The sequence below is a fragment of the Dermacentor albipictus genome, chromosome 5 (genome assembly GCF_038994185.2).
Source record: "Dermacentor albipictus isolate Rhodes 1998 colony chromosome 5, USDA_Dalb.pri_finalv2, whole genome shotgun sequence".
In the NCBI taxonomy this organism is placed as follows: Eukaryota; Metazoa; Arthropoda; class Arachnida; order Ixodida; family Ixodidae; genus Dermacentor; species Dermacentor albipictus.
Window position 1 is genome coordinate 91,823,183 of NC_091825.1, and position 27,415 is coordinate 91,850,597.

At 44.7% G+C, this 27,415-nt stretch overlaps 1 protein-coding gene across 1 annotated transcript in view; it reads right to left on the minus strand.

Moving 5' to 3' along the window:
- LOC139060325 (uncharacterized) overlaps positions 1–16,998 on the minus strand; it is a 35,543-nt gene extending 18,545 nt beyond the window's left edge. The window contains exon 1 of the mRNA XM_070539428.1: positions 16,879–16,998. Coding sequence (XP_070395529.1) covers positions 16,879–16,998 — 120 coding nt within the window. The remainder of the gene's footprint in view (positions 1–16,878) is intronic.
- Between the last annotated feature and the right edge of the window lie 10,417 nt (positions 16,999–27,415).

Genomic DNA, 27,415 nt, shown 5'->3' on the forward strand with positions numbered 1-27,415 from the left:
ACTTACTTACTTACTTACTTACTTACTTACTTACTTACTTACTTACTTACTTACTTACTTACTTACTTACTTACTTACTTACTTACTTACTTACTTACTTACTTACTTACTTACTTACTTACTTACTTACTTTCTTACTTACTTACTTACTTACTTACTTAGATTACTTACTTTACTTACTTACTCATTTACTTACTTTCTCAATTACTTACGAGTGTGCTTGCACTCGCGTTGAATGTTGCACTATCGCGTATTATTACGCTGTTCAATTTATTGGCAATAGCTCAGAGACCCCACCGAATGGAGTTTTGATGATGATACGTGGTTTTTAATGGCACAAGGGCCACTTATGGCCAAAGAGCGCCATGACAAATGGTAATTTAAAGGATTAATTGTGAATGACGTGGACTGAATTTATTATGGTAGGTGTGACATGGCTATGTAAAGGCGTAAAATTTTTCGCTGTAAATGGCGTAAATATATAGTTACTAAAATAATGACACTGATAAGTTATGGACGTGGACGATGGCAATTGTGTTTTGATAAAGAACATACGAAGATGAAACAACAGTTACACTAGAGCATCAAGACAGCCCTGGTAATCACTGTTCAATCACTGGGCTGGTAATCACGTGTTAGAATTTCTTGGCCAAATTACTTTCAGAGTGTCGGTTTCGGCTAAGAAATCTAGGACTATTTGTAGTTTAGAAAGCGGTTGATCACTAAGAAAAAATGCAGGATGAAGAGGTATATTTTCCCTATATGCAGAAAGGAAATACTTTTTCCTCTCTGTTTCTATTGCAGGGCACTGGATCAGAACATGGAGGACTGTCAAAGTATCGCCGCACCTACTACAAGTAGGAGGGTCCCCGTCAGTCAACAGGTAGGAGTGAGTACTGTAAGTGTGTCCTATTCTTAATCGGCAAAGAAGTACTTCCTTGTACCGTGCTGTTTTCTCACTTATAGAAATCCGCAGTTTTGGTTTTATAATGTGTAACTTATTCAATGTTTCTGTATCCCACTCTGCTTGCCAATTTTTTCTTTATTTCTTTATTTACGGCGCAGAAAGGGCTTTAGGTCTGTGGCAGGAATGGGGATATTTCCATCTGTGTCGCTAAAACTCACTGACGTAGCGTTTTCGTCAGCAGCTACGTTCCCTTGTGTACCTTTATGGCCAGGTACCCAGCATAGTATAATCACTTGGTTGCACATATATGCAGAGCAAAGCAAGCTATACAGCTCATTCAGAACGGGATTCTTACGCTTTCGTAAGCTAATTAGCGCTCTCACGACACATAATGAGTCTGTAAAGACGACAGCCTTTGCGACATTTCTACGCCTTATGTGTTTAATAGCCGAAAGTATAGCGTATCCTGCTGCCGTAAAGATACTGGTGTCTGGGTTTAGTGCCCCAGCTATTGAAAATGAGGGTCCGAGAGCTGCATAAGCAACACCAGCAGGAGACTTCGAAGCATCTGTGTAAAATTCGTCACAGGAATACTTCTCTTTAAGTTCAAGAAAATGTGATTGTATGTGAGCCTCAGGTGCTTGCTTCGATATTTGTAAGAAAGAGATGTCACATTTGATAGTTTGCCACTCCCAAGGCAGTGGAAGCCGAGTGGGGGCCATTAAGACATTCTCTAAAAGAGGGACCCTTGTTTTTTCTGAGAGTGCTTGCAACCGGAGGGACAGAGGAGGCCTAGTGGCTGGGTGGTTACGAAATAGCCTAGCAGTGGACAAGTCACATATAGCAGAATGACAAGGATGTTTAACATCTGAGTTAACTTTCAGGGTGTAGGAAAAGTTAAGTATGTTTTTTCGTAGTGCAATGACCATTCGTTTGATTGGACGTAGAGGCTTTGCACAGGGCTTGTCCTAAAGGCGCCTGTTGCAAGGCGGATGCCTAAGTGGTGAATGGGATCTAGCATTTTCAGAGCACTAGGTCCAGCAGAATTATAAAATATTGCTCCGTAGTCAAGCCGTGTTAATATTAGACTTTTGCACATCTTTAAAAGGCATCTCCTGTCGCTTCCCCAAGATGTACGTGACAACAGCTTCAGCAGATTCATAGTCTTGAGGCACTTTGTCTTAAGATAATTTAGGTTTGGTACAAAGGTTAGCTTGCTGTCTAAAAGGATACCTAGAAATTTATGTTCATGGCTCACACGTAGCCGTTCTCCATTTAGATCTATTGCGGGGTCCGCCAGTATGCCTCTCTTGTTAGAGAACAGGACGCATGCACTTTTTTGAGGGTTTAGCTTAAAACCATTTTCGTCAGCCCACTTAGGCAGTTTATTTATGCAAAGCTGTACTTGTCGCTCGCACATACTTAGATTGCATGATTTGAAACCTATCTGGATGTCATCCACATATACAGAATAAAACATAGTACGTGGTATGACAGTCTGGATCGAGTTCATTTTGACAATAAAAAGAGTGCAGCTCAGCACACCACCTTGTGGAACACCGGCCGCTTGTGTAAATGGGCGAAACAGAACATTACGAACTCTAACACGGAATGTCCGATTGGCGAGGTAACTCTGAATCGCGTTCAACAAGTTGCCTCGAATTCCCATTTCAGACAGGTCACGGAGGATTCCAAAGCGCCAGGTTGTGTCGTATGCCTTTTCCATATCTAAAATACTGACAGAAAAAACTGTTTATGGAGAAAGGCATCACGGATAATTGTCTCGATGCGAACAAGGTGATCTGTTGGGGATCTACCCTCCCTATAACCACACTGTAAGAGATCGAGCATCTTGTTGCTTTCCAGAAAATGGATGAGGCGACGGTTAATCATTTTCTGAAACAGTTTGCATAGACAACTTGTCAGAGCTATAGGCCTATAACTGTCAGGTGAGGAAGGGTCATTGCCCTCTTTGAGAATGAGAATTACGATTGCTTCTTTCCAGGCAAACGGAATGTAGCCTGCGGAGAACATAGAATTGAAGAGTGACAGTAGTGTTTCTTGGGCTTCAGGGTGTAGGTGTCTGATCATCTCATACATTATTCTGTCACTTCCTGGGGCGGACTTGTCGCAACAGTTCAGCGACGCCTGGAACTCAGCCATTCCAAATGGACGATTGTATGCTTCATTGGATGAGCTGTTCCGACCCAAATTCATCTGTTCTGCAAGCCGCTGGTATTTTAGAAATGTATCTGTGTAATGAGATGTACTGGAAATGTGCTCAAAATGTGATCCTGGACAATCTGCCTGATCCTCCAGGGGGTCTCCTTGTGTATTCAATAAAGGTAAGGGATGAGTTTCGCGGCCTTTTATTTTGTTCACCCTTTTCCAGGCTTTTCGTTCGTCTGTGTATGAATTGATGCTGCTTATGTACTTTTTCCAACTTTCGCGTTTAGCGCGGCGGCGCGTTCTTCTACCTTGCGACTTGATCGCCTTGAATTTAATCAGATTCTCTGTGGTTCGGGAGTTACGGAGGAGGTTCCAAGCCTTGTTTTGCTTTTCCCGGGCTTCCCTACGCTCCTCATTCCACCATGGAATACGTCGTTTCGAGGGCGACCCATTTGTTTGGGGAATGCATACTGATGCAGCCTCAATAATGAACGCGGTTATGTATGCTACTGCGTCGTCTAAGCTACGTTCAGAGATATCATTCCATGGCAGCTGTGTTAGCTCGCGAAACTTTGTCCAGTCGTCTGAGTCAACTTTCCATCGAGGAAGATGTGCATGACATTCACTTTGTTTTTTAAGGTTTAGAACGATGGGGAAGTGATCACTTCCATGAGGGTTATTAATGACATCCCACCCCAGATATGGGACAATTGTACTAGACGCTATGCTTAGATCTATCGAAGAAAATGTTTTGTGTGTAGAGCTGTAAAAGGTTGGCTTTTTCTTGCTCAGCGAGCAGGAACTTGAAGAGAATAGAATGTTTTCTACAAGCCGTCCTCTCGCCTCACAGAGAGAGTCGCCCCACAGTGGGCTATGCGCGTTTAGATCACCGACGACTATGTAAGGGTGATGCAGCTCATCAATAAAGCTTTGAAATTTTACGCTAGAGAGTTGATAACTTGGGGGGATGTATACGGACGTGATAGTAACCTAGTTTATTCAATAGCACTGCTTGGATAACAACTGTCTCAAGAGAAGTTCGGAGTTGCAGTTGCAGACAGGCAACGCCTCTGTCTACTATTATTGCTACCCCGCCGGATGATGCAACAGCATCATCTCGGTCCTTCCGGAAAATACCGTATTGCCTAGGGAAAGTTTGTTTGAGCAGCTTGAAACTACAGGAATTCTCCCGCTGCAAATACATTATTTCTTATAGCGGCTTCCGAAAAAAAGCAGTTCACATTTAAGAAATTCAAATATCAGGAAAAGGTAAGCAGCTTAATTTTAGACTTCTCCAAGGCGTTTGACCTTGTTAATCATAGAATGTTGTTAAGAAAGTTGGAATTTTATGGTATTAGAGACGCCGTTCACTTTTAATTTCCTCCTATTTACACCATAGAACTCAGTCTCTAATGGTTGCAGGAGAAATATCAGATGAAAAATCGGTCAAATGGGGTATTCTCAGAAGTATTCTTGGAACATTCCTATGTTTACTGTATATTAATGAGACCTCAACCACGAATAACACAGCTAAATTTATAATATGTGCAGATGGCACCAGTTTATATTTCGAAGGAAATTCAGGCACCGAATTCGTAAATAGAGGCAACGAAGCGCTATCTAAAATAAATGGCTGGTCTTCTCTAAATCACATACAAATTAACAATAGTAAAACTAGGGGTTCTTAATTCGACCACAAAACAAACCTACTCAGCTCGCTTCAATTAAGTTAAATGATACAGAAATAGAGCTAGCACCATCAATAAAAAAGTCGCAGTTTCGATCGAAAGCGAAGCATCGATTGTGATAGCAAATTTGTGGGCAGCTATACAAAGTAAGGATAGTAGTTTCATCGGCTGCATAAACTGGTAAACATAGACACACTAGCTAAATTAGCAAGCATGGTGTTACGCGCGCGCAAGCAAACATGAACACATCTGACTCGACGACTCCATTCCATCCTGTGTCGATTACCGCCGTCTCAACAAAGTAACATGGAAGGACATGAACTCCTTACCCCGAATCGATGATGCACTGAGTTGTTTACAAGGCGTCGAGTACTTTTCGTCATTGTATCTGCGATCTGGTTACTGGCAAGCTCCCTTGGCTGCAGGTGATCGTCCTAAGACAGCGCTTGTCACTCCTGATGGGCTATATGAATTTAACGTCATGCCATTCCGATTCTGCGATGCACCCGCAACTTTCGAGCGCATGATGGACAACATACTTCGCGGTCTCAAATTAAACATCTGTTTGTGCTACCTTGATGACATCGTCGTGTTTTCTTCAGATTTCTCAACGCGCCTCTCTCGTTTTCCCCAAGTTTGAAATGTCTTAAGAGCGCTTGTCTTCAGTTGAATATCAAAAAATGTCGCTTTGCAGATCGCACTTTGACAATCATGGGCCACGTTGGATCCAAAAACAACATCCTCCCTTATACTGCCAAACTTCGAGCTGTCACTGAATTCCCCAAACCAACGTCACTGAAGAACCTCCGGAGCTTCAACGGCCTTTGTTCTTATTTTCTTCGCCTTCTGACAATTTCGCGACCGTTATCGCTCCTGTGACGCGCCTTCTCACCGCTGGCACCCACAAGTATAACTGGCCTCCTGAATGTGATGACGCATTCCACGCACTCCGCCGTCCGCTCCCATGTCCTCCAATACTACGGCACTACGATCCCCGGACGCTTACGAAGGTGCACGTCAGGATTGTATTAATTTCAATACCTTGTAGTAAAAGGTGTGTTGTCGCTAGTAGTTCGCTTACTCTAGCGCACCGTCATGATACATTCAGCTTCGACTATTCGTGTGCTATCCGTGAAGTCCGTCATTTATTATGCGTGTATGGTGCGCATATGTTCAAGCGTGTGCCCATTCACACGCGTTGGCAGTAGAGGGGGCAATAAAGTGCCAGTTGAAGTAGATGTGTACAGATACTCTGCACGAAACGTATATGACAGGAAGTAGAGATATTCCCTTTGTCATTCTTTAACGAGCAGTGCTATTCGTGTGGACGTTCCAAGGCTGAAGTACTTTCTTTGAAAGTCAGCGATACAACGCTGACGGTTGAGCAAATTTCTGCATCCTCGAAGAAATCCGTACATCTCGAAGTGCCGGTAACACGTACAGACAGTTGCAGCAACGGTCCGCAAACTTGGCTACACAGATTCTTTCCATTCCTTAAAACGTTAGTCACTTCTTTTGCAGTCAACTACTGCACACGTCTTCAATCCACATGACTCAATCTGGCATGATTGGAGCAGGGTGCGCTAGCGAAAACTCAGTAGCATTTCCTACAGCTGATCGCACAGAAGCAAAGTGGAAGCGGTAATAGTTTTGTATTCGTGCGCTGTCGGTGAGGCGACGTGCGGCATGCCGCCGAAAGCGCCATCTCGTTTCTCTAGAACAAACTGCTCCTCGAAAAGGGTATGTACGGAAACTCGCGGCCATGGCGGTGCCAACGCCGACGCCGATGTCGGAAATGCGCTTGGGGTGTCAACATAATTGCACCGCAATAAAAACTTCGGAGTCTACTTCGCTGAACACAGGACATCAGATGACAACATAACCCATATAATTAGTAAGTTTTCTAGAACGATTGCTATGACATGCCGCATTTCTTCCGAATGTACTGAGCATGTTAATATGCTCTCTTTACAAAGGTTTTTTCTTAGACTATGTATTGCTGGTTTGGGGTACAACCACGAACGAAAATATCAGCAAGCTTGCAGTATTGCAAAACCGTGCGGTTCGATTACTATGTGAAGTTTCATGCGTTTGTCACATTGGGAACATTTTCATAAAACATAGTATTAATAAAGTTCATGTACACTTATAATTTGTCTCACAAGTACAAATTTCATTCATTAAAAATAATAACGCGGTCGCGGCACTAGGTGCAGACTAAAAGTCAACGTAACAAAACTGTATTACACGCAATCTGGCAGATTGAAAAATTAAAAGAAAATGCCGCACAAGTTATGGCAAACACATGCACAGTTCTTGCTACCCACATTACTAAATGCAATTAGTAGAGAGCAGCTCTTTGACATCTCACGAATTTAGTTCAAAGAACTACGGAGGGTGTTACTGGGAATAACATCATTAGCGCAAATCATTCACGTATGTGCGAAATCTTGGTGATTTATTTGATGTCTTGTCTGTTGTCTAAATGTTGTTTGTAGCCAGGTCCTCCCCAAGGTGTATTATGAGCGTTTGTTTTCTTGTCTCCCACAACATTATTGCAACAATTTGATTGGAACGCGACAGCATTCCAAGATCCCTGACGCTTCGTTAAAATACGCGATGGAGCAGCTCAAAGCAGAAATAGCAGGACTAAAGAAAGCCAGCAAGTGAGAGTCAGTTCAACCCAGTCAGGCCCCTGCAGTAGAAACGCCCATGCAGATCCCCGTAGCGGAACCGACTGCCAATGGTTTACCCAAAAAGAGGGCGCTGGCAGTTCATGCCTCAGACAAGAGCGCCAGCGTTCGAAAATTGGAAAAAACGATAGATAAAATTGATGAATCCCTCGAAAAAGTTCAAATTGTTATTGACAAACTTGCGGAGGCGGTCAAAGCACTAGGAATCAGATGCGATAATCTGGAACGCCACGTTTCTACAATGGCTTCAGTTACACCATTGGAAAAAGTGAATAACACCGACACTGAAAGGTCGGCAGCGGGTGTGCTCCGCAGCATTTTATAATACAAGCTATCTACTACGTCCCACCATGGCGGCACATCACAGGGTAATTAACATCTGGCAGTGGAACTGTAGGGGATTCCATCGTAAAAGGAACGTCCTCCAACGGTTCATTCGGACCCAATCGGAAAAGCCACATGTAATCTTATTACAAGAAACGCTCACGCATAAGGTCACCCTTCCAGGCTATAAATCGCATACCCAATATGCTGATGGGAAGAGGGGAATAAGCACATTAGTCACGAACAAATGTGCGTTCATAGCCCACGATCTGAATCTGAAATCCAATAAGGTTGAACACTCGCTTGTTGAAATAATCCCCAGCGGACCATTCAAGACAAGTATCTTTATACTTAACATATACATTACACCCAAAGACCTCAGGCAAAGATTCGCGGCAATTATTGCCAGGGCTACAAGCAAGGCCAAGACATTTCCACTCCTGGTGGCCGGAGACTTCAACGCTCCGCATCAAGCATGAGGGTACCAACAAGCTAACCGCAAGGGCGTTGACCTATGGCAAACTACAGTCAATAATCACCTCACGCTTATAACAGATCCGGCTTTTCCGACCAGGATCGGCAACTCCTGCTCTAGGGATACCACACCCGATCCTTTTTCATGCGGAATGTAGAATCGGCATCTTGGTCCAGCCTCCAAGTTGACCTTGGCAGTGATCACAACATCCTGGCCACCTCCGTCAACGTGAAAAGCGGGGACCTCAAAGAGTTCATTATTACAGATTGGGATTACTTTCGCAAGATTCGGGAAGAGTGAGCAAAAACGCATGACTCAACACTTAGCCTCGAGCAGTGGGCTGAACAGTTAAAGGAGGACATCAGCGCGGCGACAAAGAAAATCCAGACTGAACTGGAGGTGGACAGGATGGACAGCCCCCTCGCTCATCTTCTAGAAGCTAAGACGTCACTTTTGAAACGATGGAAAGGGCAGAAACTCAACCGAAGGCTCCGAAAAAAGATCGCGGAGCTCAACAGAACTATAGAAGATCACTGCCAAACCTTGAACAGACAACAGTGGGATGAGGTCTGCAATTCTGTGGATGGCCAGATGAGAGTTGGAGCTAAATGGAACCTACTCAAGCATCTGCTGGATGATACCATCATCATCATCATCATCATCATCATCATCAGCCTGGTTACGCCCACTGCAGGGCAAAGGCCTCTCCCATATTTCTCCAACAACCCCAGTCATGTACTAATTGTGGCCATGCCGTCCCTGCAAACGTCTTAATCTCAACCGCCCACCTAACTTTCTGCCGTCCCCTGCTACGCTACCCTTCCCTTGAAATCCAGTCCGTAACCCTTAATGACCATCGGTAATCTTCCCTCCTCATTACATGTCCTGCCCATGCCCATTTCTTTTTCTTGATTTCAACTAAGATGTCATTAACTCGCGTTTGTTCCCTCACCCAATCTGCTCTTTTCTTATCCCTTAACGTTACACCTATCATTCTTCTTTCCATAGCTCGTTGCGTCGTCCTCAATTTGAGTAGAACCCTTTTCGTAAGCCTCCAGGTTTCTGCCCCGTATGTGAGTACTGGTAAGACACAGCTATTATACACTTTTCTCTTGAGGGATAATGGCAACCTGCTGCTCATGATCTGAGAATGCCTGCCAAACGCACCCCAGCCCATTCTTATTCTTCTGATTATTTCTGTCTCATGATCCGGATCCGCAGTCACTACCTGCCCAAAGTAGATGTATTCCCTTACGACTTCCAGTACCTCGCTGCCTATTGTAAACTGCTGTTCTCTTCCGAGACTGTTAAACATTACTTTAGTTTTCTGCAGATTAATTTTTAGACCCACTCTCCTGCTTTGCCTCTCCAGGTCAGTGAGCATGCATTGCAGTTGGTCCCCTGAGTTACTAAGCAAGGCAATATCATCAGCGAATCGCAAGTTACTAAGGTATTCTCCATTAACTTTTATCCCCATTTCTTCCCAATCCAGGTCTCTGAATACCTCCTGTAAACACGCTGTGAATAGCATTGCAGAGATCGTATCTCCCTGCCTGACGCCTTTCTTTATTGGGATTTTGTTGCTTTCTTTATGGAGGACTATGGTGGCTGTGGAGCCGCTATAGATATTTTTCAGTATTTTTACATATGGCTCGTCTGATTCCGTAATGCCTCCATGACTGCTGAGGTTTCGACAGAATCAAATGCTTTCTCGTAATCAATGAAAGCTCTATATAAAGGTTGGCTATATTCCGCACATTTCTCTATCACCTGATTGATAGTGTGAATATGATCTATTGTTGAGTAGCCTTTACGGAATCCTGCCTGGTCCTTTGCTTGATTCTATTTGCGATTACCTTAGTAAATAGTTTGTAGGCAACGGACAGTAAGCTGATTGGTCTATAATTTTTCAAGTCTTTGGCGTCCCCTTTCTTATGGATTAGGATTATGTTAGCATTTTTCCAAGATTGCGGTACGCTCGACGTTATGAGGCATTGTGTATACAGGATCGCCAGTTTCTCTAGAACAATCTGCCCACCATCCTTCAACAAATCTGCTGTTACCTGATCCTCCCCAGCTGCCTTCCCCCTTTGCATATCTCCCAAGGCTTTCTTTACTTCTTCCGGCGTTACCTGTGGGATTTCGAATTCCTCTAGACTATTTTCTCTTCCATTATCGTCGTGGGTGGCAGTGGTACTGTACAAATCTCTATAGAACTCCTCAGCCACTTGTACTATCTCATCCATATTAGTAATGATATTGCCGGCTTTGTCTCTTAACGCATACATCTGATTCTTGCCAATTCCTAGTTTCTTCTTCACTGTTTTTAGGCTTCCTCCGTTCCTGAGAGCATGTTCAATTCTATCCATATTATACTTCCTTATGTCAGCTGTCTTACGCTTGTTGATTAACTTCGAAAGTTCTGCCAGTTCTATTCTAGCTGTAGGGTTAGAGGCTTTCATACATTGGCGTTTCTTGATCAGATCTTTCGTCTCCTGCGATAGTTTACTAGTATCCTGCCTAACGGAGTTACCACCGACTTCCATTGCACACTCCTTAATGATGTCCACAAGATTGTCGTTCATTGCTTCAACACTAAGGTCCTCTTCCTGAGTTAAAGCCGAATACCTGTTCTGTAGCTTGATCTGGAATTGCTGTATTTTCCCTCTTACCGCTAACTCATTGATCGGCTTCTTATGTACCAGTTTCTTCCGTTCCCTTCTCAGGTCTAGGCTAATTAGAGTTCTTACCATCCTGTGGTCACTGCAGCGCACCTTGCCGAGCACGTCAACATCTTTTATGATGCCAGGGTTAGCGCAGAGTATGAAGTCTATTTCATTTCTAGTCTCGCCGTTCGGGCCCCTCCACGTCCACTTTCGGCTATCCCGTTTGCGGAAGAAGGTATTCATTATCCCAATATTGTTCTGTTCCGCAAACTCTACCGATAACTCCCCCCTGATATTCCTAGTGCCTATGCCATATTCTCCCACTGCCTTGTCTCCAGCCTGCTTTTTGCCTACCGTGGCATTAAAGTCACCCATTAGTATAGTGTATTTAGTTTTCACTCTACCCATCGCCGATTCCACGTCTTCATAGAAGCTTTCGACTTCCTGGTCATCATGACTGGATGTAGGGGCGTAGACCTGTACGATCTTCATTTTGTACCTCTTATTAAGTTTCACAACAAGACCTGCCACCCTCTCGTTAATGCTATAGTATTCCTGTATGTTACCAGCTATATTCTTATTAATCAGGAATCCGACGCCTAGTTCCCTTCTCTCTGCTAAGCCCCGGTAGCACAGGACGTGCCCCTTTTTAGCACTGTATATGCTTCTTTTGGCCTCCTAACTTCGCTGAGCCCTATTATATCCCATTTACTGCCCTCTAATTCCTCCAATAGCACTGCTAGACTCGCCTCACTAGATAACGTTCTAGCGTTAAACGTTGCCAGGTTCATATTCCAATGGCGGCCTGTCCGGAGCCAGTGATTCTTAGCACCCTCTGCAGCGTCGCAGGTCTGACCGCCGCCGTAGTCAGTTGCTTCGCAGCTGCTGGGGACTGAGGGCCGGGGTTTGATTGTGTTGTTCATATAGGAGGTTGGGGCCAAGTACTGCACCAGGGTGGCCAATCCTGCTCTGGTGAGGGAGTGCGTTACCGGTTCTGGTCACCGGGATCAGGCCACACTCCAGGCCTGTTTAGGCAATTTTATCAACACGTGGATTTTTTTTTAATCCGGTGGAAAATTGCCGGCACCGGGATTCGAACCACGGACCTTTTGCACGCGAGGCCGGTGTTCTACCTCTACGCCACCGCTGCACCCGGATGATACCAATACCAAGTCAAACCAAAGACAATAGCGAAGGTTCTACACCAGGCATCACAATCAGAGACATTGCAGACCGTACTCGACAGATTAGCTCGCAAGTATCTGCCACTGGGCAACTCGAGTGACGAAGACTATCCCCCCTACAAAGGCTCATCTTGCCCCGAGCTAGATAACCCCTTCAAGGCATGCGAGGTAAGGGAAGCTCTCCAGAATCTAAATGGCAGGTCTGCCCCTGGTCCTGATGGCATCCCCAACCGCGCCCTCCGAAACCTGGACGACTGCTCTATAGAATGGTTGACAGAGGAGATTAATGGAATATGGGAACGAGGGGTTGTCCCGGAGTCCTGGAAAATGACCTCGGTCATCCTCATTCCAAAGCCTGGAAGACCCCCGAGTCTCTCAAACCTCAGACCCATTTCCCTCGCGTCCTGCGTGGGGAAAGTAGCGGAACATGTCATACACAATCGAATTTCTAAGCACATCGAGAAACAAGGATTGTTTCCGTACAACATGATCGGCTTTCGTCCAGCCCTGTCAACGCAAGACGTCATGAAACTCATCAAATGTCAAATAATTGACAACACCACAAGAGACATAAGAGGCATCCTAGGCTTAGACCTAGAGAAAGCCTTTGATAATGTATTCCATGCTCACATTCTGAGCTCCATCTCAGAGCTCAATTTGGGAGACGCCTTCCACAGATACATAAGCTCGTTCCTACGGGATCGCAAGGCCACGCTCAAAATCGGTGACCTCAAGTCCGACAATTTCAGTTTGGGCCCCAGAGGCACGCCACAAGGAGCGGTAGTCTCACCACTGCTTTTTAACATCGCCATGAAGAAATTATCGCGAAGACTCTCCAACATAGAAGGCGTCAGTCATACGCTCTACGCTGATGACATCACAATCTGGTGCACCGGAGGAAGCGAGGGAGCTGTTGAATTAGGCTTACAGGAGGCTGTAGATCAAACAGAGATGTACCTGGAAAATACGGGGCTTAGATGCTCCCCGAGCAAGTCTGAGCTCCTCCTCTACAGGCCAGTCAGGAGAGGTCCCAAACCTAGAGGATGGAAACCGTTGTCTGAAATAAACATCAATATCCACACTAAAAGCGGCTGTACCATCTGGACACCATTCGGGTCCTTGGTATGTTCATCGAATCCAATGGCAGTAATAATACTACGCTCAACAAGCTCACAGCCAAGACTGAGAACATGATGAGACTCATCAACAGAGTCTCGAATAGGCGTGGAGGCTTAAAGGAAGACAAGCTCCTCCGGTTGTTCCACGCCTTCCTCATGAGTCATATAGTTTATGTGGCAGCCATGCACAACTGGTATAACTCCGAGAAGAAACGATTAAACACTCTCATCAGAAAAAGTATAAAAAAAGTACTAGGCATTCCGTTACGGGCGAGCACGGACCTCCTTATGCAACTAGGAGTGCACAACACATTGGACGAGATAATCGAGGCCCAGCAGTCAGCCCAACTAGCCCGTCTATCCTGTACCCCGGCTGGAAAGAAGATCCTGGCAGTTCTTGGGATCAACCCTATCCTCATGGAAGAGCGGAAATATGAAATATCAGAAAATCAAAGGAACAACATACGAGTTGCACCGTTTCCCCGTAATGTTCATCCTCGACACAACGTAGGCAGATGCAGGGCAAGAGCCCTCGCCTTCCTCAAGCGTACCAAAGACGATCCTTACTCGGCATGTTTTGTCGACGCAGCCCAATATGGACAGTCGTCTAACTTCGCCATTGCCCTCGTTGATCACAACGGACAGATAGTGAATGCGGCTTCCCTGAAGTGCTCAACACCAACCAGAGCGGAGCAGGTCGCAGTTGCTATAGCACTCGTAAACAACAGCAGATCACAAATCTTCACTGATTCGAGATCGGCGGTCAGGGCTTTCGCTTCAGGATCCATCGCTGAGGAGGCTCACAAGATTCTCAAGAACAAGATAAACTCTCCGCACACCATCACGTGGTTTCCGGCTCACCTCGACCCCCAGCTTGACTCGTTTCCCAATCTTAATGACATTTCCCACTCCCAAGTGCGTGCACTAACCCACCGCGCGGGAGCAAGATTGAGCTCAGACTCTGGGGTTCTCGAGTTTCGGGACACTCTCACTACTTTCAGCGAAATTACTACGCACTATCACCTGGGTAGGAGGACTTATCCTCCCCCTCACTGCAAACTGGCTAGACCTCTGGCGTCCACTTTACGCATGCTTCAGACGCAGTGCTATCCGAACCTGGCCCTTTTCCACACGATCACTCCAGAGGCTTTCAGCTCTACTTGCCCCGACTGTGGGGCTGTTAGCAATCTCGCACACATGCTCTGGCGATGCCCCTCGTTACAGGGACCCAATCGCATCACAGAACAAGAATGGAGCTCTGCCATCCGGAGCTCAGAATATGCACGTCAAACTTGGGCTGTCCAGAGAGCCCACGATGCGGCGGTTAGGCTCGGCCTACCAGTCCCCACGTGGGAGCGGTCCGCAGCTCTGCCCTAGGGCAAAGCGTCTCAGGACCTTGCTATTAAAGTTCTTTGTCTGTCTGCCTGTCTGTCTGTCTAACTGCTTCTCGCGCTTCCCCGCAACTGCAGCTTATGTAACTTTAATGTTTATCGGGATACGCCGGCGGCAAACGCTATGCACGAAGGCGAGCTTTCTGGTAGAAGCGCGGCCTCTTGAGTCGGCCGATCCCGGTGCATGCGCACCAACTGTGCCAAAAAAACTGAATCATTTTCAGGGTTCTTTGTATTTCTTCGCACTTGCAGTATTGAACTCAGAAGATTTAACATAAAGGGAATGCACTGTCAGTGTCTTGTTTCACGACGTTCGTTTTTGGGCTGTCATTCTCCAAATTCCGAGGAATAACTTGGTCAAGGATGGAGGACAAGGCAAGAACAAATTTACTGATAGCATCGTGTGGCAATATAACCCGTATATACCGCATGTCGTATAGCAAGGCGTGGTATAGGCATATACCTGAATATATACGGGAAGTTCCGCTCACGGGCACGTCAGAACCGTACGCCGACGCCGACATCAGATTTTCTGCGACAAGGCACCCTTAACGCTTTCGCGTTAGTAAGCTCGATTCCGTTCACTTCATTTAACACTGTGTTCCCAAGCATCTGGTGTAGGAAGTCGTGCGATGTCGAGTTTCACTGAAGCGATGAAGTGAGATACAGCACGAAGTCTTCGCTGCCGGCGCTCGTACGGGCGTTAGCGTTGCGACGGAAAGTGTTCGAGGTTATCGAGCGAAATGTGTTCGTGCATTCCCGTGCGCGCGTGACTTCATGCTTGTTAATCTATTTAGTAAGCGAATGTTACCAGCAGCTTATACTCCTGATATAACTACGAACCTTACTTCGTGAAACTGTTTAATACTTTGCTATCGCTATTAATTTTTTGTTAGCTGTAGCTACCTTTATGAGTGGCCTGGCTTCTATGAAGGCATGCCTTCCTTGAGCGATGGAATGATTTCGCTAAAAAAGAAAAACCGACCATGCGAACACTTCTCGAGTGTGCCTCCTTTTCCTCGTCCTCTTCAATTTTTGATGGTGCTAGCTAGATGATCCAGCTTTTAATGAAGCTGGGCAGAAAACATTGCTCGATTCCACTGACATCCATACGTTAATAAATGTCACCAACGCCTCGCTCAACATTGGCGTTAGTAAATTTCGTAAAGTACTATAATTTCGTGAACGCCATCGTTTGCGAATCCCGCACTTTGGACACATTCACCGTTACTAAACTTTGCGATTTAAGGCTCGCGCCCTGTTGATTGCTTACTTGGGCCGGAAAAGCTCTTTCGCGTTCCTTTTCTTTTTTTTTTTTTGCTCACCATGGCTGTCTTTTCGAAACAACTCGGTCTGTTCAGCGCAGTGCGAGAGCAGACATTATCTTCCACAAACCGAGAAGGAATAACAATCTTTACGTGTTCATACCTGGCGGTTGTACAAACCCAAGCAGCAGCACGAGCGCGGAGGTACAGCGAGTAGAATTAGCCGGCAAAATAACCCTTCCCTTTTTATCGTACAAGTCAAATTTCTTCCCTAAAATCTTTGCGTCCTCTTAATATTCGCAACATTTTACAATGGCGAAATTCGCGTATATTAGTGCCTCGCGAAAATGGGGTTATTCACAGCATGCCATGTGGATCATTGGAAAGACAAACTAGCTTTATTCAGCCGTAGTTCTTTAAGAAACAGGTGGTGATATAAGCAGGTAAAACCTGGCAAACAAGGTGCATGCAATGTTGTTGCGAGCAAGATTATCTTTAGTGTCCCTTCAAGCGAACTTTGTTATGATTGCAAAACACGTGATCACTTTGAAGTAATCTTTTCTTCCTCAGCAACAGCTGGTCCGCTCATGTGCTGTTTCTTCATTCAATAACTGGCTATGACCATTCTACTATGATTCTGTAAGTTTATATGTGGCCTCAAATTTTCCCACCCAATTTTAACACCTTCGAGGTTTCTAAAATCATGCTTTCTGTACGTTGACTTCCTTACAGCGTGAAGGAGAAGAACTACAGCTGCCCTCATTTTATTGCACCAAGCGCAAATTGTATACATCTGCCACATTCGTCTTTCAAGGTATGCATGTCCACTGAACCACCTTTTTCTGCAACACCCTTCGGTATCGGACTAAGAAGGCGCACGAGCGTAAGGGTCCATCCTTTCTGCCTACCCTTGTACGTCACCGACGGGTTCATGTCATTGTGCAAATAAGAATTGTTATTATTACAAGTTCCATGTAATGAATTTTGGCTCCACATACCTGCTTTAAGGACACCTGTTCCGACATAATGATGACAGCCCTTGCCTGGAGGACTTCAGCCATCATGTTATCTGGGTATCGGTACAGGCCGGGGATTTCGCCCCTGTCGCGGCGAATCATGGCCCACACTTGTCGCTCGGCAGGTCGATCGGTCGTCTGCACGTAATTTTTTTAAGGCGACACTCTCGTCTGGTTTTACCACTACGGCTATGCGTATGTCAGTATCTCAAGCTATGCGTGCACACACACACACACACACAGTAATATATATATATATATATATATATATATATATATATATATATATATATATATATATATATAAATGAGAAGAGAGGTGGTTAAACGAGGGGCCCGATTTCAATAATCCATATCACAAGAAGCCAACAAAAACTGACACCGAGGACGACATGGCGAAATTACTTAGGCTTAATAAATGAAATAAAGAAACCGTACATTAACTGAAATGAAAGTGGATGGAAAAACAACTTGCCGCATACTTGAACGAAAAAAACAGTCAAAAACACAAAGGACAAGAGGAGAGGTTCACACCACAACGACTGGACTATCAACTGAGGTTTATTAGAAACGTTTCTTGTCTTTTCATGCTATGTGATTAGCGGTGATGTAGTTGCGCATGCTCTGCTGGCCTTGCTGGGACTACACCAATTCTAATAGACCTCAGTTGATAGTCCAGTCGTTGTGGTGTGAACCTCTCCTCTTGTCCTTTGTGTTTTTGACTGGTTTTTTTCGTTCAAGTATGTACCAACTGGCGCCGATTTCAACCCTTCAGCTTGCCGCAGGTGGGGAACGATCCCACAACCTCCGCATTTCGCGTGTGACGCTCATATCCAGCTTTTCTGGACACGTACCAACTAGCGCCCCAAGCGGCCCCGGCACGAAGCTAGCGCGTTTTCAATGGAACGAGCGGGTTTTTCGCGAATAACAAAAGCTGCAGGTCGATTATTGAAAAACGCAGGCGACAGACGTGTTCTGGAAGACAATCCACACGAGCCAAATGCAGTGATCACGCTAAGGCACGTAAGAATTTTGTTCCCACAGCGGTTAAAGGTTTAGCAATGGGAGCCTATGGAAACGACGAAAATTTGTACTCGATTTTCGAGGCACGAACGGTGCCTGTAATTAACCTACGACGTCTATCGTAATACGCAGTGCAGCGTATGTAGTCCGGAGACTCAGCTTTCGATTGATGCCTATCTCGACTGTCCACACATGGTGCAACATTGTTCCCAAAAGCGTTTTTTGAAACACTGTCGTGAAAATTCACGTGGTATCTATAAAAATATGAGCGTAACACTGCGCGTAGCCACGGAAGCCGTGGCCGAGCGGTAGAATCGCGCGCACCTTTCGTCTCCCTTCGCGGTGGCCGCGGTTCGATTCCCGCTTCGCACTTTTTTTTTAAGCCGCATAGGGCCTAGTTTTATAGTCTGTCACTAGATGGCAGAAACACAAAATCCAATATTTGCTTTCGGTTCTGGTTTTGCAGCGTTGCAGTTTCTTTTTTTTTTAGAAGCCATAGGACTTAGTTTTACAGTCTCCCAACAGATGGCAGAAACACAAAGCTCATGGTTTGCTTTCGGTTCTAGTTTTCCAGTGGTTCTCTTGAAATATTATGTTTTCTATTTTCCTTCCTAAAACATAGCAGTGTTGTGTTCATTAGTTAGGTCACCGCATTTATGAATATTTTATTCATTGGACATCATAACTAGAAGCTTGGGCATAGCTTTGTGTTATGCAAAAAAAAAAACACTTTAGTGCTTAGTAGCGTGGAACCTGGGAGAACAAAATGGCTATTCTTATTGCGTTCTTCTGGAAGGTCCGTTTTCACGACTTTCGCCTGTCCTTAATGGCACATACTCCGAGCGAATTAGGTCCACCTGGGCCACAATGCCACCCGGTGGCCAGTGCTATTCCTATGCAACATTCGTGCGGAACAAAGGGTCTGCTAAGCTGAGTCGCTGCCCGAACGTTAACTATTTCTAAAGATTCATTCAAATAAAAAATGCGCCAACTAGGAGAAGACGTGCAGCGTTTGGATTAATAGCTACTGTTAATGTGTTGCCTACAGCCAAGTGGTATGAATGTGTAGGTGTGCCCGTAAAAAATCCATTTGAATAAATGTCCCGTGTTGTGGCTGCCCCGGTCGCTCTACAGAGAAGCTAGCTTGGCTAGCCGTCAGTATTTAGGATCAACACATGGCGTCGCTCGTTCGGTGCAGTTGCTTTTAATGCGCAGCATTCGTTGGCGAGTACCCCAGCAATTTGGTAGCAAAATCGTGCAAAATCGTGTCTGTAACGCCAAAAAACTTGACGCATTTCCCATATGAATACATAGGTCTTCATAAAAAGGGTTGGGGTGGCCAACTTGAAATTGGAAGTGCCATCAGTATCAATTTGGGCGTGATACAGGGATGGGCCAAGCTGAATTTGGTAGTGATATGGGAGTGGCCCAACCTAAATTTGGGGTGAAATGGTAATGAGTCAAACTGAATTTGAGCCTGATATGGGGGTGGCCCAACCTAAATTTGAGGTGATATATGGGTGGGTAAGCCTAAGTTTGGGGGAATATGGGGGGTGGGTCAGTCTGGATTTGGGGATGATACGGGGGTGGGAGAACCTAAATTTGGTGGGATATGGGTAGTGGGACACCTTAACCATGGGGGTGACATGGGGCTGGGCGAAGCTGAATCGGGGGTGTAAAGGGGATGGGCTAACCTAAATGTGGGATTGATTTGCGGTGGGCCATCCTAAATTTGAGGTGATAGAGGGGTGGGCCAGGCTAAGTTTGGGGCTGATATGGGGGTGGGCCAACCTGGATTCGGGGATGATATGGGGGTGGGCCAACCTAAATTTGGGGTGACATTGGGACCGGCTAACCTGACCACGGCGGTGATGTGCGGCGGCGCCAAGCTGAATTGGGGGGTGATATATGGGTGGACTAACCTTAATTGGTGTGTGATTTGCAGTGGGCCATCATAAATTTGAGGTGATCGAGGGGTGGGCCAGCGCTAGTTTGGGGCGGATATGGGGGTGGGCCAACCTCGATTTGCAGGTGGTATTGGAGTGGGCCAACCTAAATTTGGTGGTGTTGTGGAGGCAGCACAGTTTGTATTCGGGGGTGATATGGGGTTGGTCCTACCTAAATGTGGGGGCAATCTCGAGGTCGGCCAATCTGAATTTGGGGGCGATATGGGGGTGGACAAGCCTAAATTTTGGGGTGCGCCGACTCGAAATTTGGACGTCGATTTACGGAAATTCATGCGTGCATGCACCAACTTGAAAATTAGAGGTGGCCCAATTGAAATTTGGGATTGCGATTTGAGTTTAAGAGGAAGCTTTAGCTCGGGCCCAACTCCGACGCGGCGTATTCAAATACATGTAAAACGCAAAAACGTTTTTATGAGATAACCCCTGGACCGATTTTGATGAAATTTGTTGCATTTGAAAGAGAAAGTTAAATTCTAGTGACTGTTGTAGCGGAATTTCTATTTAGGGCTTGAATTTTCTTAAAACGATTTTCAAATATTTGACCGTTTGAAAAAAATAGAAGCACGAAGTTTACAAATTCATAGTTCTGCATAAAGAATTCATATCACGGTTCTGTAAACGGCATCCATTAGACCATTCAAAGCGGACAAATTCAATATGTCATTTTACATCTTACATGAATTTGTTACGTTGGTTACGACGGTTTTGCAAAAGTTGTATTTCCCTATGATTAAATTTTTTTTATGTTCATGTGTAACATATCAATTTTGTCCGCTTTGGATGTACTACTAGATGCAATTCACAGAATTGTATTATCATATTTAGTGGTTGAGTTACAGAGTTGTAAAGTTCATAGTTTCGTTTTTTGAAAATTTTCGATATTCGGCAATTTTTAACGAAAAATTGACAACCTAACTCAAGAATTCGAAACCAACAGTCACTAGATTTTAAGTTTTTCTTTTAAATGCAACAAACCTCGTCAAATTTGGTGCAGTGGTTGCCGAAAAAAACGAATTCTCCTTATACATGTATTTAGATAGGAGCACTCGAGCTAAAGCTTCCTCTAAGGCTGGGCGAAAAGAAAATCGGGCGTGGCCGAATTTAAATTTGAGGGGGGTGGGCCAATTTAAATTTGAGGGTGTGCCAACTTGAAATTCGGGGGTGAGCCTACTTAATGTTTGGGGTGGGCCAATTGAAATTTGGGGGCCTGTTTACGAATAGTTAGACAACACCAGTGGTGTTTCTGCATCTTTTTCATCATCGCAAAGTACGTACATTAATAATTGTTAGCCAATACCCCTCAAAGTGAGCTACCACTCGAGCCTTCCCAGCCCACTGAGCTAATAATGTCACAGGAGTGCTCTCATCGTGACGACTGCGACGTTCAATGTGGAGATCCACAAGAACAAATCGCAGATAGAGCTGACCATTTTCACACCAATGTCATTGTTAACACTACTCGCGCGTGCTAGACGTAACACAAGCCTACAACGATCATAATTCAACTTTCCATTGCACGCTAGTCGACACGCTCTCAGTGCACTATTTCGCCAATCATTGGATAGAGCCTTGCTGGATGTTTTACTGTCGTGTTGCGTCGTTTTTCACGAAGGCCGTCTCCCGAAAAGAGAATACATTTTTGAGATTGACGAGGCAAGCTAGTATATAACTCATACGAAGCAAATGTATAAACGGTTATAGTGATTTTTCAAAAATCAATATAAATAAATAAGATTTCAGATGGTATTGTTTCGACCGGGCATGACAACGAGTTTTTCCCGCCTGTCACAGTGCTTTGATCGAAAACCTAATCATTTTGCTCAAACGTGTTGCCCCAATACTACATGTGTTAAATGTAGAAAAGTGCGGTGCGTGGTCACAGCTTCAAAGCCAGTCTATTTTGTGTACGGTTGTTGATATTGTAGTAATGTGGAGTTTTCTTCTTTATAAGAGCACAAAAAGAAGAATATAACAGATGGTAGCTAAGCGCGAAGTAAATTGGAAGATCTGAAACCAGCAATTATTTTTAATTTGTGGGTTGGTCTTCTCCACCGGTAGATCGCTGTCGGATAACTTCAAAGAATTTTGTTTGTGTGCAACTGCAGCAAAAACGAAAATAATACCATTTCATTGCCAGGACCTCTATGCCCTCCACACACACAAGAAGGACACCAGATAATTGGCAATATCAGTTTATAAACTGACATTGTTTTACTAGTTTCAGTGTAGCGTGGTGCCTGCGGACGGAGTATTTTCTTAGTATCAGTCCAGTGTTAGCAGTGAGCAGCAGTTCGGTCTACCATTCCCATGAGGGCATACTAGCCATTGTAGCGCTTTACTGTAGGACAAATTAAGTGCTAAAAACTTGGTGTGCCTTGTCCTTTCCGCAGGTCGTCCATCCATTCTGTTATGGCGACGATCAACGTTGTGTCCGTCAGGCCTCCTCCTCATTTTTAGCTTCACCATCGCGAGAGTGGACAGAGGAAGGAAGCTTTCTTCACAATCAGCCCCAGTGGGATTTCACCACTCGTAACTCGTAAGGATGCCACTCACATTTCACCACTCGTAAGGATGCTAAGCACATCCTTATTTTCACAATGACTAGAGTACGAAGAAAAAGTAGAGCGTTGGTCGCTATCACTACCATGAACCCATGTCAATGCAGATATAAGTACGTGCAGGGGCTGAGTATGCTAACCTCTCCGCTACCACCTGCTTCCACCACCTTAGATTTTCCAGGCATACCTGTTTCTTGTTTTCATCGCAGACGCATGCAGGGTAAACGCGGATAACTAAAAAATCTCAGTGCCCTTCCACTCTGTGGAGAAACATGACCTGCAAAGCTGTGTATGTGGGTCCCTTAATGGCGAACTGCACCTCCACCGTATGTCGGCCCCGCATTGCACTGTCTTCGGGATCGGCCCACGTATGGGGAGTGCTTAACGCCTGCTTCATCTCCGCCGCGGGTCTCCCCGGCATGGCGTTACATTCGGGATCAGCCCACATATGAGGAGCGCGGAACGCATGCTTCACCACCACTGTGGGTCGGGCCGGTATTACGCTATCTTCGGGATTTGGCTCTACACGCGGACGCGATAGTGGGGAAAGTAGCCTTTAAGAGGAAGCTTTAGCTCTGGTGGTCCTATCTAAATAAATGTAAAAGGAGAACTCCTTTTTCTCGAAAGCCACTGCATCTAATTTGACAAGCTTTGTTGCATTTAAAACAGAAACTTAAAATCTAGTGTCTGTTGGTTTCGAATTCTTGAATTAGGTCATCATTTGTTTATTCAAAATTGTCAAAAATTGCACATTTTCAGAAAACGAAACCATCAAGTTTACAACTCTCTTTCGGCAATGAAAACTGATATCAAAATTATGTACATTGGATCTAACAGCACATCTAAAGCAGACAAAATTGATATATTACGCATGAATCTAAAAAAATTTAGTAATATGGAAATACAGCTTTTCCACAACCCTTGTTCACAACGTAACGACTTCACGTAAGATATAACTCGGCATATTGGAATTGTCTAATGGATGCTGTTTACAGAACCGCGATATCAGTTCTTGATGTGGAGTTAATAATTTCTAAACTTCGTGCTTGTGTACTTTTCGCACTTTCGAATTGTTTAATATCTTTTACCAGAATTCAGGCCCTAAATAGAAATTCCGCTTCCAATAGTCACTAGAATTTACTTTTCTCTCCCGAATCCAACAAATTTCATTAAAATCGGTCCAGGGGTTATCTAAGAAAAGCGTTTCGGCGTTTTACATCTATTTGAATAGGCCGAGTCGGAGTAGGGCCCGTGTTAAAGCTTCCTCTTAACGACATCGCTGTAAAAAAAAGTATAAAAGAATAAAAGAAAACAAGAACGCTGCAGCCATCAATATCGCCGGCTCAGATTTCGTCATGATGGCACCGTCCCCATCGGCACGGCTCCGTGAGCAGCTACCAAGCTTTCACTTTCGTTATCTTCCTTCCCTCGGCGGCAGCGCATTGTCTTGATGCCAGCGACGCGCTAAATCTGCACCATCATTGCGTCATGCATCACTCCTGCGACCAAGCAAGCTTTCTGCGGCACACGTACAATGCCGCATTGACACCAAAACTTTAAACTGCTTGCTTTCGAGAAAACAGCATGAATAAAAATGGAACGCGACTATAAGGCCACGGGGAATATGTTCGCGGGGCCATACTATTGATGACAGAATCCCGAAAGGCTAGATGTGGTCAGGTTGACTTTACAGGTTTGGAAGGAATGACTGACGGTCTAGTTGCTTCATTATCACATAAAGAACAGCGCTTAAGGTTAGCGCAGTTTGTGTGTGGTTCCTCTTTTGTGTCCCGTCGTGAACTGCTGTTCTTTCTGTCGCTTTACAGATGTTCCTTTTCTGCGTCAGTTACGCCTTCCAAGAGTGTTTACTTGGAAAATTTTTGTTCGCATGGCTCTTACAGAAGCATGTTTAGTCGAAAGTTTTTCGATTGGCTGCATAATCTCGTGGACGGGCTCCAAACTGCTCACTTTCTTTAGCCACGTAAGAACCATTACTGAAAATTTAATTAACGTAGCTTTGTTAATTACGCAAACAACTTCTCAACTTACTCCGCATCTAGAGATTACCAATCTGAACACTCGAATGATAAAATGATGTTAACATTGTTTGTATCATTTCAATAGTTTTGTTTCGTGCAGTTAAAAGCAGCCGGCATATTGATGGTGTTGTAGACATCTTATAAAGTAACTGTGAAAGCTTGGACAGGTTATCTTGACACAAATCAACTTCATGAGCTTAAGCGCATGTGTCAAACCTTGCACGACTGCCTTTACAGCCGATTCTCATATATTATACAAGACGCACCTCAGCGTTACGGTACATCCCACAAGGTGTGCGAGAACATTGTGCGCGCTCCCGATTAGGTTCCTGAGTGTTGGTGGCATCAGGCTCGGTTTCCTGGCATCATATGGAATAAAAACTGCTGCCTGGAGGAAAGCATAGGGTACATTTTCAGTACTTTGTAACATATGAATCAGCACGGATGTGTACGTTAGAACGAAAAGTACTGAAATATTAAGATGAGGATTTCGCTGGATGTATTTTAGCTGTGTAATGATAAGATCTAAAGAAAAAATACTGTGATTTTGTGACAATTAATGCTGACATGAAATATGAGCTCCGACACAGTACCCGTGGTGGAACTGGCCCCTGAACTATTGGGATACATTGAACCACGATACGCTGGTTTGATAGTTCGCGCTTGAATTTCCTGTATGTCAGTGCCGCTGTGCAGTGTTGGAGGCCCTTTTTAAACGACAAGCACTATTTTTCAGCTAATATTGAAAGCAACTGTATTCTTTTTTTATGGGGGAGGCTTTTTTTAGCGTCTAACCACAGTTCCAGAGTTATCAGTTAGCTCAAGATGTGCCTGCATGTGTTTCTAACATCCAGTATGTTGTCACGGATTCAATAGCGAAAGAGCGTTATCTTATCAGATTGCGCGCGTGAAGCGAATACGGGCCTACATTCGCCGTCACATTTGAGGACCCGAGATTGCGCCGTAATGTACGACCATTTCAGTCTGACGAACTGACGCCTTGATCCGTAGATCGGAATCAGAGCAAGCACTTTGCGCGCAGCCATCGTTGCGCTTTGAGCGTTTTCTTTTCCCGCGCAAGCTCACCTTATAATGACTTATATTCGTGACTCACTGTTTGGAAGTGTTTTGTTCTTGACATCCCTACAATGTGAGAGTATAGAGGCGCTCCTTCTTCATTGAGTGAATACTTGGAAACGGACACGGCCTTTTCTTGCGTCTGCGTTTACACACTTCCCGCATCAATTTATTTTTTATGCCCTAATTTAGGAGGCTGTAGAACACAGCAACCTTTTATTAACAGGTCGTTTTAATAACACAGAAAATATGAATGCTTATTAGTCGGCTTTCACCTAATGGTAAGGAATTTCAATAAAGATATCTTTATGGTAATTAAAAGCCTATCCTCTTGACAACGTTTAATCTGAGTTCCTCTTTGCAAGCTGATACAGACTTGCAGGTGGTTCGTATCGGGGCCCTCAACACATGTCTAACCGTCAAACAAAGAGTTATTCCGAATGCTTAATTTCAGGAAGGCGTGTTACCCTCCTGTCTTTCATTCCCGTTCGCAAACACGCATAAGACGAAAGTGCTGCATGAAGAGTGTCGTTAGTCAAGACCAACGAGCTAGCGTAACTCACCTCGCTTATATCGCTGTCATTTAGGATTATATACGAAATATATATATTTTATATTGACGCATCACGAATCCAAAAAGAGCTGTCCGTGACCAGCCCAGCTAGGTTTCTTTCATTTCGTACTTCGTAGTAGCGGCTAATAGTAGCTCACGAAGCAGAGCACTGAGTGTGGATATTGCAGAGAAAGTGTTCTATATACTGTCTCGTCACCCACCGAAAATTGCCCGCCGTGCTACTGGCCATTCCTAGAAAATTGTATATGTGACGCCCAGTCATTTGCAACACCGCAACTTTGTTTCGCGATTGGAGAGTCCAGGTGAGAGACAGGGTGGTTATGTAGATAAAGACACGCTATTTTTTGCAGTAACAGATGAAAGCATGAATGAATGCCTTCATTTATTGAGAAAAAATAAGACCAAACATCAGTGGAAGCACGTCTCAGCAGATTGGGAAAGAAGCGGGGGACAAAGAGGAAAAGCTGGAGGCCGGGTGGTAGGCGAAGTCGCAGTTTAGGGGCGAGAGAATATAAGCAAGAGTTGGTGAAACCAGTTGAATTCTAGTGTAGATCTGTGATGTGGCGAGTAAATGATTGGAGTCACCGCCAAGCGTCCGTCATTTGCGGTAGTATAAGCACCCGCCGTTCTTGGTAACAAACGTTTACTGAAAACCAATCTTCGCAATTAATTATTCATCAGCCATACCTCGCCACGTATTTCTTAGTGGCAGGGTCAGTGGATTTCAACTACGCTGTCACGACAAGTTACGACTATAACGTGGCGCTTGCGGTTACGGTTGCCATACTCGTGACTCTTACTATTGTGCGAATACTATAAACATGGGTTTACTACACAAGTTAGTGAACAGACATTTTAGAACCGCGTTTCTCACCTTACATACGCGCAACGCAATCACCATTGCAGCATGTTACGGTGCGCGTCCCTTCAAGACAGAGACAAAAATAAAAGAACGCGTTAGAAGACAGGGTACCGACTTGGGCCTCGTGCCAAACATATCCAAGCCAACAATATTTATTTGATTTCAATACCCTAAAGGCCCAATGCGGGCGTTACGTAGGGGGGGATTCATCAAAGAAACTTAACAATATACAACACAGAATATAAATGGCTGAAGACAGGAATAAACAAGTTAATAAGCCAGGTACAAGTTGACAGGGGAAGAAGTGGCTAGGAACAGGTGCTGAAAAAATGCACATGTAGCAAATCCCACAAAACAAAACAAAAATCGCACCTTCAGAAGTTACAAAACATGCCATCTAACATTCCACGGAACGTTAC